The 18,703-nt window shown below is 41.4% G+C and overlaps 1 protein-coding gene across 1 annotated transcript; it reads right to left on the bottom strand.

Annotated features, from left to right (window-relative positions):
- Positions 1-12,574: 12,574 nt before the first annotated feature.
- On the bottom strand, positions 12,575-13,975 carry LOC127670805 (citrate synthase, mitochondrial-like). The gene has a single exon (XM_052165336.1). The coding sequence runs from the start codon at positions 13,973-13,975 to the stop codon at positions 12,575-12,577; it is 1,401 nt and encodes a 466-aa protein (XP_052021296.1).
- Positions 13,976-18,703: the final 4,728 nt, after the last annotated feature.

Raw genomic sequence — 18,703 nt, 5'->3', positions numbered from 1 at the left:
TTGTTTTTGTTTTTCTTTGTATTTTGTTTTTTCTGGATCTGCGAAGCAAACCCAGGGCTTGCTAGGCAAGAGCTCTACCACTGAGCTATATCCCCAACCCCAAAAGATGCTGTTTTAATCCTTCACCTAGCCTACTTTTTTCTTTTGACTATATTTTAGATAGCAGGGACAAGATCAAGAGACCATACCTTAGAATACATGAGATAGAAAAAGGAGCTGAGATGAAGAAAGAAAATTAAAAATCATAAAATCTTATTAGATAAAATTATAGTAGGGAACTTCTCAAATCTAGTGAAAGAAATAAGACAAGCGACATTTAGAATCCTAAGTAGACATGAATGGGGAAGACACTCCAAAATTCCATAGTCAAAGATTAAGACTATACAAATATATTAAAAACTTCAATAGAAAAATACCAAGTCACCACAAAAAATGAAATAAGAAAAGAAAAAGAAAAAAGAAATGCCAACTGACTTTCAAAGAGAAATCCATCAGAATAACATCAGACCTCTCAGCAGAAACCCTAGCAAAGCACAGATTTTGAAATAACTAACTGCCAACAAGGTAACTGTACCCAGAAAAGTTATATACTTCAACTTTGGTTGAAAAATGAAGCTATTTCAAGACAATGAAGATATCCACCAACTAATACAATTCATGACCAACTGGCCAGAATTGATAAAGATAATTAAAGAAATTCTATGTGATGAAGAGAGAGAGAGAGAGAGAGAGAGAGAGAGAGAGAGAGAGAGAGAGAGAGAGAGAGACAGAGACAGAGAGAGACAGAGAGAGAGAGAGAGATGGAGAGGCACAGGGAGATGCAGAGAAGACAAGACAGAGAAACAAAATCATGAAAGCATAAGAATCAACAGTTTCAATAAAGTGTTAGGACCCAAAAAGAGTAACAACAACAAAAATCAACAAACAAAAATATGTCATTCTTCTACATATCAATAATGAGCTTTCTGAGGGAAAAGTCCAAGGAAGGATGCTATTCACAATGTCATTAAAAACAAACAAGTAAGCACATATACAAGAATCAAATTAACACAGGAGGTGGTGGACCTCTACAGTGAAAACTTTAAAACCCTGACAAAAGGCATTGAAAACACTAGACGAGAAAGACTTATCATGCTCATGGAGAGGCAGAATTAGTATTAGGAAGATGGCCTATTACCAAAAGCAACCTACAGATTTAATTCAATATCCATCATATTCTAACAGTAGCACAGATGGGAAAACATACACCATTAGTCCCAGAACTCAGGAGATAGAGGCAGGCATATTTCTTTGAGCTCAACCAGCCTACTCAACACAGTAATACCCTGCCTCCCACCAAAAACTTCAATGGCTGTATCCAGAGAACTAGAAATGGGTTTCTGTGGTTCCAGGAAAGAGGTAAATGGAGAGAAGGAACAAAAGGATAAGCACTGCATAGTTTCTCTCATTCAAATAATATGGGTTCAAGTATGTATTCAAGAATACATAGGTATGACATGAAAGAGAAAGAGGAGTATTTTGGGGGGAAGGGAGACCAGCAGAAGTCAGAACAAGGAGCTATTATGGAAGGTCAGATGTGAATAAAGTACAATGGTTCTCAATCATGAAAATGTCATTATTTTGCCAGCTTAATAAAAAATAAAATTATAATGGAGCTAGGAAAAAAATCAAAAAGATTTTGAGCTTCTTTAACAAAGATAATTACTACACTAGACCTCCCGATAGCTAAAAGTAAATGGGTATATATTTTTTATGAACCTAAAATATATGTTTGTATTAATCATCTACTTCCAAAAATAGATTTGAAGCATTTTATGATAATAATTAAAAAATGTACTATGGCATAACTAAAGTATAGATTAAGAAGGAAAGCCATTGGCTTGCGAAAGCTGCTTTAAGTCAGAGTTTTTGTTAGGGATGTCCCCAGAGTGATACACAAACATAATTACAGTCGCTCCTGACTGTGACAATTCTCTTTGAAAAGAAATAAAGGAAGCATAAGAATTTATATTACAAACATCTTCCTTGTCTCCTACTCTGAGATGAAATTTATCAAGTGGAGACTATCATCAATAGTAGATTTAAAAAAAAACAGATGAAATCATTTCTGCTACAATTTTAGGGCATAATGGTTGAAATTTACACTGGGCCAAAACATTTCTATTGGGATCTAAAGAAATTAAAACAGCTTCAGTACAGAATGTGGCTTTCTTATAATTCAAGAGAGTCTTAGGATGATTCATGAGACTATTACTTATACAGAATAGTTCTTGATATATGTTTATTGACTAACATGGATTCTGATCAAACCTGAACGGCAGAAAAACTTAAGATTAAATTCTTTATATGTCCCTAAAATAAGTATTCTTCTTAAAATAAGTGAATCTGCTTTCAATAAGTCCAAGGCATGCATTTTATAAAGTTATGTACCTTGTTATGAATATTAAAGATAGTTGTAATTTTATGCAAATTACAAGGTGACTTTCATAGACAGACTAGAGGCAGGCCATGTGGAATAAGAGAAGCTTCATGAATTTCAAATAACCGTTCATTTAAAATGCCAGAGGTTCTGGGCACTGAGCAACAGTTTCAAATGAAGTTTCTGCAGAAATGCCATTTGAAGTCTTATTTACTTTTTGAAAAAAGTATTTTCTTCACATGTCTATAAAATTTGAGTCTCTAAGAATAAGGTATGGGATTGCTTCAAGTTTCTCTCCATTTAGTTTGATGCTGGCTACTGGTTTGCTGTATATTGCTTTTACTATGTTTAGGTATGGGCCTTGAATTCCTGTTCTTTCCAAGACTTTAAGCATAAAAGGATGCTGAATTTTGTCAAATGCTTTTTCAGCATCCAATGAAATGACCATGTGGTTTTTTTTCTTTGAGTTTGTTTATGTAGTGGATTGCATTGATAGATTTCCGTATATTGAACCAACCCTGCATCCCTGGAATAAAGCCGACTTGATCATGGTGGATGATCATTTTTTATGTGTTCTTGGATTCAGTTGACAAGAATTTTATTGAGTATTTTTGCATCGATGTTCATAAGGGAGAGAAACTTGAAGCAATCCCACTAAAATCAGGGACTAGACAGGGCTGCCCCCTTTCTCCTTATCTTTTCAATATTGTACTGGAGGTACTAGCTCGGGCAATTAGACAACATAAGGAGGTCAAAGGGATACAAATTGGAAAGGAAGAAGTCAGAATATAATTATTTGCAGATGATATGATAGTCTACTTAAGTGACCCAAAAATCTCCACTAGAGAACTCCTACAGCTGATAAACAACTTCAGCAAAGTGGCTGGTTATAAAATCAACTCAAGCAAATCAGTAGCCTTCCTATACTCAAAAGATGAGCAGGCTGAGAAAGAAATTAGGGAAATGACCAAGAATTGACAAATGGGACCTCATAAAATTACGAAGTTTCTGTATAGCAAATGACCCCATAAAGTACCTTGGGGTGACTCTTACCAAACATGTGAAAGATCTGTATGACAAGAACTTCAAGACTCTGAAGAAGGAAATGGAAGAAGACCTCAAAAAAATGGGAAAACCTCCCATGCTCATGGATCGGCAGGACCAATATAGTTAAAATGGCCATTTTGCCAAAAGCAATATACAGATTCAATCCAATACCCACCAAAATCCGAACTCAGTTCTTCACAGAGTTAGAAAGAGCAATTCTCAAATTCATCTGGAATAACAAAAAACCCAGGATAGCTAAAACTATTCTCAACAACAAAAGAAATTCTGGGGCAATCAGTATACCTGACCTCAAGCAATACTACAGAGCAACAGTGTTAAAAACTGCATGGTATTGGTACAGTGACAGGCAGGCAGATCAATGGAACAGGATTGAAGATCCAGAAATGAACCCACACACCTATGGCCACTTGATCCTCGACACAGGGGCTGAAAACATCCAATGGAAAAAAGATAGCCTTTTCAACAAATGGTGCTGGTTCAACTGGAGGTCAGCATGCAGAAGAATGCGAATTGATCCATCCTTGTCTCCTTGTACTAAGCTCAACTCCAAATGGATCAAGGACTTCCACATAAAGCCAGACACTTTAAAGCTAATAGAAAAGAAACTGGGGAAGACCCTTAAGGATATTGGTACAGAGGGGAAGTTCCTGAACAGAACACCAATAGCATATGCTCTAAGACCAAGAATTGACAAATGGGACCTCATAAAATTACAAAGTTTCTGTATAGCAAAGGACACCATCAAAAGGACAAATCGGCAACCAACAAATTGGGAAAAGATCTTCACCAACCCTACATCAGATAGAGGGCTAATATCCAATATATACAAAGAACTCAAGAAGTTAAACCCCAGAAAACCAAATAACCCTATTAAAAATGAGGTACAGAGTTAAAGAACTTTGGATGGAGGAGAAACACCTTAAAAAATGCTCAACTTCATTAGTCATCAGGGAAATGCAAATCAAAACAATCCTGAGATGTCACCTTACACCAGTCAGAATGGCTAAGATTAAAAACCCAGGAGACAGCAGGTGTTGGCAAGGATGTGGAGAAAGAGGAACACTCCTCCACTGCTGGTGGGTTGCAAATTGGTACAACCACTCTGGAAATCAGTCTGGCGATTCCTCAGAAAACTGGGCACGTCACTTCTGAAAGATCCTGCTATATCACTCCTGGGCATATACCCAGAGGATTCCCCAGCATGTAATAAGGATATATGCTCTACTATGTTCATAGCAGCCCTATTTATAATTGCCAGAAGCTGGAAAGAACCCAGGTATCCCTCAACAGAAGAATGGATGCAAAAAATGTGGTATGTCTACACAATGGAGTACTATTCAGCCATTAGAAACAACGAATTCATGAAATTCTTAGACAAATGGGTGGAGCTGGAGAACATCATAATAAGTGAGGTAACGCAGTCTCAAAAGATCAATCATGGTATGCACTCACTAATAAGTGGATATTAGCCTGGAAAACTGGAATACCCAAAACATAATCCACACATCAAATGAGGTAAAAGAAGAATGGAGGAGTGGCCCCTGGTTCTGGAAAGACTTGGTGTAGCAGTATAAGGCAAATCCAGAACAGGGAAGTAGGAAGGGGTTGGTGGGAGAAGAGGGGGAGGAAAGGGGGCTTATGTGACTTTCGGGGATTGGGGACCAGAAAAGGGGAAATCATTTGAAATGTAAATAAAAAATATATCGAATAAAATAAAAATGCATAAAAAAATAAGGTGTGGGAATGAATGTTTAAAATGCAGTGTTCCTAGTAGATTATGATACAAATCTTCCATGAGAACTCTGGCCTCAAAGGGTCTTTGCTGCATTACCTAGAGGACACGAGGGAAGGGATTATGCTATGTATAGTTTGTCTAAAATATTTCATTTGGAGAAGAATAACATTTATATAGTTCTAAACTTGAAGTAGTTACAAAATGTTTCATAAGAAATTTTCCATGGAATAGATTTTTAAAGAAGGTTATTATTATTATTATTATTATTATTACTATTATTTTTATCATCATCATCATCATCATCATCATCATCATCATCATCATCATCATCCTTCCATAAGTAAAAACATGTCATACTGGCAAGTATATCAATGGAATAGAATTGAAGACCTGGAAATGAACCCACAGAATTATGGTCACTTGATCTTTGACAAAGGAGCTACAACCATCCAGTGGAAAAAAGATAGCCTTTTCAACAAATGGTGCTGGTTCAACTGGAGGTCAGCATGCAGAAGAATGCTGCTGATTGATCCATTCTTATCTCCTTGTACTAAGCTCAAGTCCAAGTGGATCAAGGACCTCCACATAAAACCAGACACACTGAAACTAATAGAAAGGAAACTGGGAAGACCCTTGAGGTCATGGGCACAGTGGAAATTTTCCTCAACAGAACACCAATAGCTTTTGCTCTAAGATCAAGAATTGACAAATGGGACCTCATAAAACTACAAAGTTTCTGTAAGGCAAAGGACATTGTCAAAAGGACAAAACAGCAACCAACAAATTGGGAAAAGATTTTTACCTACACTACATCTGACAGAGGGCTAATATCCAAGATATACAAAGAACTCAAGAAGGTAGACTTCAGAGAGCCAAATATTCCCCTTAAAAAATGGGGTACAACTCCTGGGCATATATCCAGAGGATTCTTCAGCATGCAATAAGGACACATGCTCCACTATGTTCATAGCAGCCCTATTTGTAGTAGCCAGAAGCTGGAAAGAACCTAGGTGTCCTTCAACGGAGGAATGGATACAAAAAATATGGTATGTTTACACAATGGAGTACTATTCAGCCATTAGAAACAATGAATTCATGAAATTCTTAGACAAATGGATGGAGCTAGAGAACATCATACTAAGTGAGATAACCCAGTCTCAAAAGATCAATCATGGTATGCACTCACTGATAAGTGGATATTATCCTAGAAACTTTGAATACCCAGGACATAATCCACAAATTAAATGATTTCCAAAAAGAATGGAGGAGTGGCCCCTGGTTCTGGAAAGACTCAGTGCAAGAGTATAGGGGGATTCCAGAACAGGGAAGTGGGAAGGGGTGGATGGAAGAATAGGGGGACGGAAGAGGGCTTATGGGACTTGTGTGGAGTGGGGACCCAGAAAAGGGGAAATCATTTGAAATGTAAATAAAAAATATATCAATAATTAAAAAAAAGAGTCATGATACAAAATACCACGTTAGTTATTACTAAGGTGCAAACTTAATATGTGACATCTTTTACATAAATATGTCTATGAAATTTATAAATTTAGTCTACTCATTGACTCTCCTCTATAAAAAAAATGGGGTACAGAGCTAAACAAAGAATTTTCACCTGAGGAATATCAAATACCTGAGAAGCACCTATAGAAATGTTCAGCATCCTTAGTCATCAGGGAAATGCAAATCAAAACAACTCTGAAATTTCACCTCACACCAGTCAGAATGATGAAGATCAAAAACTCAGGAGAAAGCAGGTGCTGGCGAGGATGTGGAGAAAGAGGAACACTCCTCTACTGCAGGTGGGGTTGCAAGCTGGCACTACCACTCTGGAAATCAGTCTTGCGGTTCCTCAGAAAACTGGGAATTATACTTCTGGAGGACCTGCTATAACACTCCTGGGCATATACACAGAGGATTCCCCAGCATGTAATAAGGATACATGCTCCACTATGTCCATAGCAGCCTTATTTATAGCATCCAGAAGCTGGAAAGAACCCAGATGTCCCACAGTGGAGGAATGGATACAGAAAATGTGATATATATACACAATGCAGTACTATTCAGCCATTAGAAACAATGAATTCATGAAATTCTTAGACAAATGGATGGAACTGGAAAACATCATACTAAGTGAGGTAACCCAGTCTAAAAAGAACACTAATGGTATGCACTCACTGATAACCAGATATTAGCCTAGATGCTTGGAATACCCAAGACACAATCCACATATCAAATGATGCCCAAGAAGAAGGAAGGGGTGGCCCCTGGTCCTGGAAAGGCTCAGTGCAGCAGTGTAGGGGAATGTCAGGACAGGGAAGTGGGAGGGGGTGGATTGGGGAACAGGGGGAGGGAAGAAGGCTTATGGGACTTTCGGGGAGGGGGATTCAAGAAAGGGAAAATCACTTGAAATGTAAATAAAGAATATATTGGTCCGGATCCAGATCAGCCTGGGCGGCAACACCACATCTCCAGGTCCTGCAAGAGGCAAGAGGGGCTTCCGCGCGGCCAGCGGGGAGAAGTCGGTGTGCTCCGGTGAATCCAGCGGGCCCCAGCAGGAGCCTTCAGGTTCCTGCTTTGGGATCTGAACAGCCTGAGCCACAGCACTCAGTCTCCAGGAAATGCAGGAGACCTGGTGTGCACCCAAAGGCAGTCTGGGAGCTCACAGCACAGCTCACTCCTGTGGCACAGAGCTTAGGTTCTAGTCCTGAGGCCTCTGGCGGGAGCACTCAGATCTCTCTGCTTCCGGATCCAGATCAGCCTGGGCGGCAACACCACATCTCCAGGTCCTGCAAGAGGCAAGAGGGGCTTCCGGACGGCCAGCTGGGAGAAGTCGGTGTGCTCCAGTGAATCCAGCGGGCCCCAGCGGGAGCCTTCAGGTGTCTGCTTCGGGATCTGAACAGCCTGGCCAATAGCACCCTGACTCCAGGCAGTGCAGGAGGTAAGCTGTTCACCAGAGGCCACCTGGAAAGGGGCAGCTTGCACTGGTGAGTCCAGCACTGACAAGACCAACTAACACCAGTGAGAACTAGATGGCAAAAGGCAAACGCAGGAACGTCACTAACAGAAATCAAGGCAATATGGCAACATCTGAACCCAATTCTCCTCTACCAGCATGTCCTGGATACCCCATCACACCCAAAACATAATCCTCACATCAACTGAGGTACAAGAAGAAAGGAGGAGTGGCCCCTTGATCTCGAAAGACTCAGTGAAGCAGTATTCAGCAAAACCAGAATGGGGAAGTGGGAAGGGGTGTGTGGGAGGACAGGGGGAGAGAAGGGGGCTTACGGGACTTTCGGGGAGTGGGGGGCTAGAAAAGGGGAAATCATTTGAAATGTAAATAAAAATATATCGAATAAAAAAAAAGAATATATTGAATAAAAAAAGGTTATCATCGTCGTCGTCATCATCATCATAATCCTTCCATAAGAAAAAAACATGTCATACTAGTTTGGGTGGCTGCATATTCTGGTTACTTTTTTGTTAACTTGTCAAAAGTTAGGATCATTTCAGAAGAGGAAACCTCAGTTGGGAATGTACCGTCATTATACTGACCTATAGGCAATCCTATGTGGGGCATTTCCATGATTCATAGCTACTATGGAAGGGCCCAGGCCATAGTGGGCAGTGCCACCACTGGGCAGGCCATCCTCAATTGTATAAGAAAAGAGACCGAGAAAGCCATGAGGAACAAGCCAGTGAGTAGCACCCCTCAGTTGTCTCTGCTTTAGTGCATGCTCCAGGTTCCTGCCTTGAGTTTCTGCCCGGATTTATTAGACTAGTAGAGTCTAAGAAAAAAAAATGTTACAGACTAGGAACCACTCACTTCTCCCCCATAGCATTCATCCAGCACACGTAAGCGAAACAACATAGATAAAGCCATCCACATATTACAGTCACATCATAATTTGTCCTTCTGTGTCAAGTAAATTGGTAGGTGTGCCTTTGCCTGAAATTCTGGTGTTTAAGTATTGCTCATGTAAGCATATTTTTTATGTCATAAAAGCTGCTTTATACCAAAGTGCTAATTGAAAAAACAGTCATTAAAACACATTGAGCAACAAGGAAGGATCATAAATAAGGAAAAGGCATAATTAGGTGTGGGCTGTTTTAAGTAGAATTGTTTGTAGACAAGTGTTTGTGTTGCTGAAAGAACTGTTATCGTGAGTTAACGGACTGTAGACAGAGTTAGCAGAGAAATAAGGCAAGGCTCGTTGGCTCTGTGAAAGTGGGAAATGTTAGAAAAGAATTTTTAGCTCCATCAACTTTATGGGTGATAACATTTGCACTTCCTGGGAGGAGCAATGCAGGAGCACGGTAGCATTAGGAGAGGGAGTGGGGTAACAGAGGATTAATATTTGTTGATGCCTAGCTTTGCATCATAGGCTTTTAAGCCTAGCTTCTCAGGAAGGCTAAGGCAGGAGAATAACAACTCCAGGAAGATAGTGAGCAATTTGGTGAGACCCTTCCTCCTCACAACAAAACCTGAAAAGGGGACAGGAAAGATGGCTGAGTGGTGTGGAGTCCTTGCCCAGCATGAGTGAAATACCAGGCTTAATATTAAATAATGGAGGGGGGTGTACCAAACTAGATGGCAGGGTACAGATTCCTGGTTTGTTATTCAATACCCGAGTCTCCACTCACACACATATATACATGCACACACACATAAACACACACACACACACACACGAACATGCTCTGTGTGTAACACCTCTACCTAGATTTTTAACCATGGCTTATGCTCACTCTTATTATTGGACAGATGAAGAAAATCTTGCACAGTACAGTTACTCAGTAAAACCAAGGGAAGAGGCAGGAGCAGGGAGAGGCATTTGTAATGGAGAAGGAAGTCTTCTTCCAGAAAAGCCTTCCAAATGGAGAAGAGTCTTCCAAAAATTTCTTAAATGAACTTTTAATTTTGGAATAATTTTAATTTTTCTGATGTGCGACAAAGATAATTCTCACCTAATTTCTGCTCACACTTTAATAATTTCTGCTCATACTTTCATAATTTCTTACAGCACAACTCACGTCAAAATTGAAACTAACATTAGTATATTACTTTGTTTTTAGTTTTTTATTGTTCCTTTTTTCTTTCTTCCCTCTTTCCTTCCTTCTTTCCTCCCTCTCTCCCTCCCTCCCTCCCTTTTTCCCTTCCTTGCTTCCTTTCCTTTTTATGAATGTTCTTTTTCTACTCCAGGTTCCAGTCTAAGACCCCACATCATATTTCCCTGAAAGAGACTCTTAAGATGGCTAATAATGAGATGTGCAAAGAAGAGAGGGAGAAGTTCTCAGTAGTGAGATAGCAACAAGGCAGTACTGAATAGATCTGGAAATGAGAGAACAGGTACAAGAGGACAGGTGTGAAAGTGGGGAGAGTGGAGCAGAACAGGTCATGTGACAGTCCTTGAGGAATGGAAAGGCCTCTCAGCTTTACCTTCGTCAAGGCCAGCTATGGTGAAGTAGACAAGTTGTGTTGTATAAGTGCATGGGAAGAGAGAGGACCACACAGGGTGTTTAAAGAAGTTGGGGGAAGAACATGAATTTCCAGCCCTTCCCGCTAAGCTTGGGACCTGGAATGAGATGATATTTCTTATAAGAGATTGATGGGCAGAAAATGACCAGGCAAAAGCTACATTGTTCTTCCTGGACTGAGTCCTCTTAAGCTTTTGGAATGATACTGTTATTTACTCATATAATATGATCCAATTTATATAACAAGTGTAGGTCTTGCTGTGTCTATATTATTCCCTGAGCAGCATGAGTGAAACACACACACACACATTCTTCCATACCCACCCTGGCCTCTATGTTGTCTAACTAATCAATCTTTTAGGTGGATGTCACTTAATATCCATTCCAGAAGAGGAACCTGAGGTTTAAAAAGATCGTGCAGTTTTCAAAATGTCAGACTCCACTACGAGTAACAAAGCACACAATCTGACTTTAGACATCAAGCCCCACACGATCGTTTCCACCAAGCTCAAGGACTTTTTTTTTTTGTTAATAAAAACGTTTATTATATTTCACTTGATATAGAACAACCTGAAGCCTGCATCATGACTAACCGTTACCCAGGGGTTTACAGTGTGTCTATCTCAACAGTGTGGTCCTGGAGCTGGGTTCCATAGAAACACAGGCAGGAGCTTTGGGGATAAGGACAGGGGACAACAGGAGTGTACCTCAACCCTTTCTCAAAGAAAAGGGGTAGAGCATTCTGGGTCACTGAACTTCTGGGCAATAGGGCTGCTAAAATAAGTGCCTTGCTATGCGCTCTTACTTATGGGATAATTACACTGATAATTAAAGGACCATTTCCTTGACAGGGAATGAGAAGGCTTACTGTTTTGAATGCCCCCAGCCCTAGGTCCATCTAATATTAAATGGGAACTATGTGTAATTGCTCTTCAAAAAAAAAAAAAGCTAGAATCCCTGGGAACAGACCCCAAAGAGGAGGCTGGCCAATCCCGAGCCATATGTTCTGTGCTAGAACATATTAACAGGAGGAGAAGCCAAGGGCAGAAGATAGTGGCTTATGTTCCATGGAAGTAGAAGACCTACTTCACATTAAGTATTGATAAAGCCAAATGACAAGGAAGACCACAGATTGGATAGACTGGATCCAAACAGAGGCCAGGACAGGGAGACCCAGGGCATCCTCAGCTTGAGGCCCAGCAGGTAGAGAAATCCTGGAAGGAAACAGAACACCTCCCAGACCTTAACTTTAATGATATAATTTAAAAGGAGAAATAGATTCAAATGTTGGGTGCCGGTCACAATAAATGCCATGCCATTTATGGTCACCTGATAGCATAAAAAAGTGTCTTCAGCTAACCAATAGATTTTGCTAGGTAGGAGGCTCTTGTGTACATGGGAAAAGGCCCTAGAGTTTGACACAGCTGACATCCAACATGGTCTCTATGGACATAAAGGGGACTTGTCCCTGGCCTAAATGATTTTAGGGCTGGCAGAGCAGAAACAAATGTTTCATTTAGTGACTGTAGCTTTTCCATAACCTTTGACCTAAAGAAGAGAGGAGCCAGACTCTTTCTCTAGAGATGGTGGGTAGCCAGAGCTAGCCCTGACCACATGCATTAATACCGGTCATCTTACAGCTGGCCGGCAACTCACACCAGGAGGGGGAGGTGAGCTGGTGAGGGGAGAAGGAGTCACGTTTTGTTGTCTTTCAAGTCTTAATTTATACTTTAACTTCAAATGTATTTTCAGTGCCTATGATATAGTTTAATCTTAAGTCTTAAAGGCCCCTGAAACAAAACAAAACAAAATTAGAGTTTATTTTTAAGCTTCCTCATTTCATTTTTTTAGTTTCCCTCCAATCTCCCATTTTATCCTGACTTAGAGTTCACAAACTTTATCAGATCATCCGTGCTCATGGACTTGGGCCTTTCTATAGGGAAGCCTAGGGCTCTGCTCCAGATGAGCTGGGCCAGCACACCCAGTGCCCTCGACACTCCAAACAGGACTGTGTAGTAATTCATCTCCGTCATGCCGTAGTACTGGAGCAACACCCCACTGTGAGCGTCTACGTTGGGCCAAGGGTTTTTAGCCTTCCCTTGCTCTAAGAGGATTTTGGGCACAATCTTGTACAGCTGACCAACCAGCTTAAACATGGGATCCTGAGGCAGATATTTCATAGCAAACTCTCGCTGACAGGAATACCGAGGGTCAGTCTTCCTTAGTATTGCATGGCCATATCCTGGGACAACCCGCCCTGTGTTGAGTGTATTCCAGATGTAGTCTCGTAACTTCTCATCGGACACATCTTTGCCAACTTCCTTCTGTAGCCGTGTCAGCCAGACAAGCACCTCCTGATTTGCTAGTCCATGCAGAGGCCCCGCCAGCCCATTCATGGCTGCTGCAAGGGACAGGTAAGGGTCTGAAAGGGCACTGCCCACCAAATGGCTTGTGTGGGCACTTACATTACCACCCTCATGGTCACTGTGGATGGTGAGGTACAAACGCATGAGCTCGGTGAACTGAGGGTCCGTGTAGCCTAACATGTTGGTAAAATTGTGGGACCAGTCCAGCTTAGTGTCAACGGCCTCAATGCTCTTGTCCTCCCGGTACAGATTCCGGTAGATCTTTGCAGCAACACACGGTAGCTTAGCAATGAGGTCCATACAGTCTTCATAGATGAGCTCCCAGTACTTAGCTCGGTTCATTCCCTCTGCATATGCCCGGGCGAAGTTGCTCTCACTGTTAAGGACTGTGATGGCTGCGCTGAGCTGAGACATGGGGTGCAGTTTGGCTGGAAAATTGTCCAGCATGGTGACCACGTAAGAAGGTAGGGCTGCCCTTTTCACCCACTCTTGTGAGAGCCAAGACACCTGTTCCTCTGTGGGCATCTGTCCAGTTACCAGCAGCCAAAATAAGCCCTCGGGCAGGGGTTCTTCCCCACCCTTAGCCTTCGGCAGCAGTTTCTGGCATTCGGGGATACTGTAGCCTCGGAAACGGATGCCCTCTTCAGGATCAAGAACCGATGTCTCATACACAAGTCCTTTCATGCCTCTCATGCCGCCGTACATCATATCCACGGTGATTTGGCCCACAACTGTCTTCCCATGCTTCTGTCTGAAGGCCTTGATTCTGGCCTGCTCCTTAGGTATCAGATTGCTCAGTATATCTTTCAAATTTGTGGAAGAAGCTCTGGCTGGCCAGGCAGCACGGACGAGGCAGGATGAGTTCTTGGCTCCCAAGAACCGGGCTGCTGCAGTAAGTAGAGCCATGGTGGGCAAACTGCCGGACCTGGAGGGAAGGGATCTAAGGGAGAGAGCTGAAGATGCAACAGCAACCGCCGCCTCTGTGAGGAAGACCGAGCCTACCGGCGACAATGTTCAAAGGACAAACTCAAGGACTTTAACTTGCACTTATCAGAGATCGCAGTGTGACTCTCTTCCTCCTTCAAGCAGATTGATAAGTGCTACAGTGTCGTCGTATTTTATCAGCAATTTTCCAAAGGAACGAAGCCACTTGCGGCTCTGAGGTCCCGAACTGCCCCTCGAGGCTCTGATCGGTCTCCGTCCTTCCGTGGGTAGTGATTCCGCAATAAACGTTCCTCGAGGAGGCTCAGTCAGTTGAGTAACGTGGTCAGCTTAACCTTGGTGAGTAATTACACATTTTCAAAGTTCAGCTTACTTAGGAGGTGTGACTGTTTAGAACGTCTCCCACGTCGTAGACTGAAACCGGAACTAGGGGGCCACAGGCACATGCGCATGCGCACGCACACGCATGCGTAGTTAGAGTTGGGGGAGGGGGAGGAGGAGGGCCTGACAATGACATCAGGGATTTTCAACAAGTTTCTCTAAGTAAAAGGAAGCCCTAGCAATTGTTTCCTGGCTTCAATCCCCATGGAATATTGGCGCCCCAAGGGGGAAACATTTGAACTTATCTCACAGTATCTCCCCTCCAACTTTCTCCTCTTTTACTTGTCCATTTTCCTCTTTACCAGTACTGTTGAGAACTCCGGACTTCTCGCATTGCTTTTTGAATAAAACTATTACCCAGCAGGGACATTTTGCCTCAACTTGGCCAAATTATTAAAAATTCAGCATTGGCTCTATCACAATATTGATCTTCAAAAAGGAACAGCTGGAATTGCCTTGGCTCTCTGTTGGCTGGTATTCATATTTTTCATCAGTTGATGTAATTTTGAAGTTAAACTGTCATTTTAGACTGTTTATTTTCTTTGTATCTCAATAGGCCAGTATACGCTCATTTAACTCAATAGTTGACACCCCTGCTTGTCATGTTAAAGGTCCCCAGTTTCTTCATGCTTTCTGACTATATTTTTGCTTCAGGTAGATACATCAGACCTGTGGTACTAAAATCTACATAATATGCAATCAACCAAGCAAGACAGCAAGCTGTCTTCATCCTAGACTGTTCGCCCCAGACTTTAACCGTGCATCTACTTGACAACATCCTTCCTTGAATATCTAATAGTCAAAACCTCTCTACCAAGTCTGGAACAAAATTCTTGAGTGATCCAAACTTTTCCCTTCTCATATTCTCCCACACACTATGGTGCAGTATCAGGAGTTGTAATTGGTTTCTGGAGTTCTCTCATTCTCCATTTCTTTTATTCACAATTAAGTTCTATTTCTTCTACCTAAGCCTGACTACTTCTCTGCCTCAATATAAATCCCAACCCTGTTCATTCTTGACAATCTCAATTCTTTTTAACTAGGCTCCTGGCCTCCTTGCCACTGGTGACATAGTCAGTAGGTACCTTTGACTTTGTTTTAAAGCCTCTCTCTTCCTCTCCCCTCATCTGTATTGCCTCCACCTCTGCAGGTATGCATGGTCATGTGTGTAAGCATGTGTATTCATGTACCACTGTATCTGTAGTCTGAGAGCATTACCTTTTATTATTCTGTCCATCCTTTTTGAGACAAATGTTTTGTAGTTCAGTGCTATGTGTGCCAAGTTAGCTGGTCCACAAGCCTCCAAGGAATCACCTGTATCCATTTCCTATCTCCTGAATATATTTTACATGAGAAAAGACAATCAACCATTCTTACGTTCAAAATTCTCCATAGGATTTCAATCACACATACATACAATACTGTACTGACCCTACTTACCTTCATGAAATCTTTTTTTAATTAGATATATTCTTTATTTACATTTCAAATGTTGTCCCCTTTCCTGATTCCCCCCTCCTGAAAATCCCCTAACCCACCCCCTTGCCCTGTTCACCAATCAACCTACTGCTGCTTCCCTGTCCTGGTATTCTCCTAAACTGCAGCATCGAGCCTTCTCAGGACCAAGGGCCTCTCCTCCCTTTGATGGGCAACAAGGCCATCCTCTGCTGTTTATGCCATGGGTAAATCCATGTGTACTCTTTGGTTGATGATTTTGTCCCTGGGAGATCTGGGAGTATTGGGTGGCTCATATTGTTGTTCCTTCTATGGCACTGAAAACCTCTTCAGCTCCTTGGGTCCTTTCTCTAGCTCCCCCTTTGGGGACCCTGTGCTCAGTTCAATGGCTAGCTGAGAGTGTCCTCCTCTGTATTTGTCATGAACTGGCAGAGCCTCCCAGGTGACAGCTATATCTGGCTCCGGTCAGCAAGCACTGCGGGCATCCTTAATAGTGTCTGGGTTTTGTAACTGTATATGGGACTGACCATTAGGTGGGGTAGTCTTTGGATGGTCTTTCCCACAGACTCTGCTCCATACTTTGTCTCTGTATCTCCTTCTCTGGGTATTTGGTTCCCCCTTCTAAGAAGGACCAGAGTATCCATACTTTGTTATTCCTTTTCTTGAGCTTCATTTGGTCTGTTAATTGTGTCTTGGGTATTCCAAGCTTCTGGACTAATATCCACTTATCAGTGAGTGCATACCATTTGTGGTTTTTTGTGATTGGGTTACCTCACTCAGAATGATATTTTCCAGTTCCACCCATTTGCCTGAGAATGTCATGAATTCATTGTGTTTAATAGCTGAGTAGTATTCCATTGTGTAAATGTACCACATTTTCTGTATCCATTCCTCTGTTAAGGAACATCTGGGTTCTTTCCAGCTTCAGGCTATTATAAATAAGACTGCTATGAACATAGTGGAGCATGTGTCCTTATTACTTGCTGGAGAATCCTCTGGGTATATGCCCAGGAGTGGTATAGCAGGGTTCCCCCATAGTATCATGCCCAATATCCTGAGGAACCATCAGACTGATTTCCAGAGTGGTAGTATCAGCTTGCAACCCCACCAGCAATAGAAGAGTGTTCCTCTTTCTCCACATCCTCAGCAGCACCTGTTTTCTCCTGAGTTTTTTTATCTTAGCCATTCTGACTGGTGTAAGGTGAAATCTCAGGGTTGTTTTGATTTGCATTTCCCTGATAACTAAGGATGTTGAACATTTCTTTAGGTGCTTCTCAGCAATTTGATATTCCTTGTTGAATTCTTTGTTTAGCTCTGTATCCCATTTTTTTTAATACTTTTATTTGGTTCTCTGGAGTCTAACTTCTTGAGTTCTTTGTATTTATTGGATATTAGTCTTATGTCATATATAGGGTTGGTAAAGATCTTTTCCCAATTTGTTGGTTGCTGTTTTGTCCTATTGACAGTGTCCTTTGCCTTAGAAACTCAGTAATTTTATGAGGTCCCATTTGTCAATTCTTTTTTTTTTTTAAAGATTTATTTATTTATTTATTTATTTATTTATTCATTTATTTATTTAATGTAAGTACACTGTAGCAATCTTCAGACACCCCAGAAAAGGGCATCAGATCTCATTGCAGATGGTTGCGAGCCACCATGTGGTTGCTGGGATTTGAACTCAGGACCTTTGGAAGAGCAGTCAATGCTCTTAACCGCTGAACCATCTCTCCAGCCCCCATTTGTCAATTCTTGATCTTAGAGCATAAGCTATTGGTGTTATGTTCAGGAAATTTTCCCCATGCCCATGTGTTCAAAGCTCCCCCCTCCACCCCCCAACCCCCCACCCCCTCACCCCCCATCCCCGTTCTTTTCTATTAGTTTCAGTGTGCTTGGTTTTACGCGGAGGTCCTTGATCCACTTGGACTTGAGCTTTGTACAAGGAAATAAGAATGGATCAATTTGCATTCTTCTGCATGCTGACTTCCAATTGAACCAGCACCATTTCCTGATAAGGCTATCTTTTTTCTACTGGATGGTTTTAGCTCCTTTGTCAAAGATCAAGTGACCATAGATGTGTGCCTTCATTTTGGGTCTTCAATTTTACTCCACTGATCTACCTGCCTGTCACTGTACCAATACCATGCAGATTTTAGCACTATTGGTCTGTAGTACTACTTGAGGTCTGGGATACCCCAGAAGTTCCTTTACTGTTGAGAATAGTTTTAGCTATCATGGGTTTTTTCTTAATTTCTGATGAATTTGAGAATTGCTCTTTCTAACTTTATGAAGAAATGATTTATAATTTTGATGGGGATTGCATTGAATCTGTAGATTGCTTTTGGCAAGACGGCCATTTTTACTATATTACATTTTACTATATTACATTTACTATATTAGTCCTGTCAGTCCACAAGCATGGGAGATCTTTCCATCTTCTGAGGACTTCTTTGATTTCTTTCCTCAGAGACTTGAAGTTCTTGTCACACAAATCTTTCACTTGTTTGGTTAGAGTCACACCAAGATACTTTATATTGTTTGTGATTATTGTGTAGGGTGTCATTTCTCCAATTTCTTTCTCAGCCTGTTTATCCTTTGAGTATAGGAGGGCTACTGATTTGTTTGAGTTAATTTTATATCAGGCCACGTTTCTAAAGTTGTTTATCAGCTATAGGAGTTCTCTGGTGGAGTTTTTTGAGTCACTTAATATATTATCATATCATCTCCAAATAGTGATAGTTCGACTTCTTCCTTTCCAATTTGTATCCCTTTACCTCCTTTTGGTGTCTAATTGCTCTAGCTAGAACTTCAAGTACTATATTGAAAAGATATGGAGAGAGGGGCAGCCTTGTCTAGTCC

This window comes from Apodemus sylvaticus, chromosome 20 (genome assembly GCF_947179515.1).
Source record: "Apodemus sylvaticus chromosome 20, mApoSyl1.1, whole genome shotgun sequence".
Lineage (NCBI taxonomy): Eukaryota > Metazoa > Chordata > Mammalia > Rodentia > Muridae > Apodemus > Apodemus sylvaticus.
This window is presented reverse-complemented; position numbering and strand designations above follow the sequence as displayed.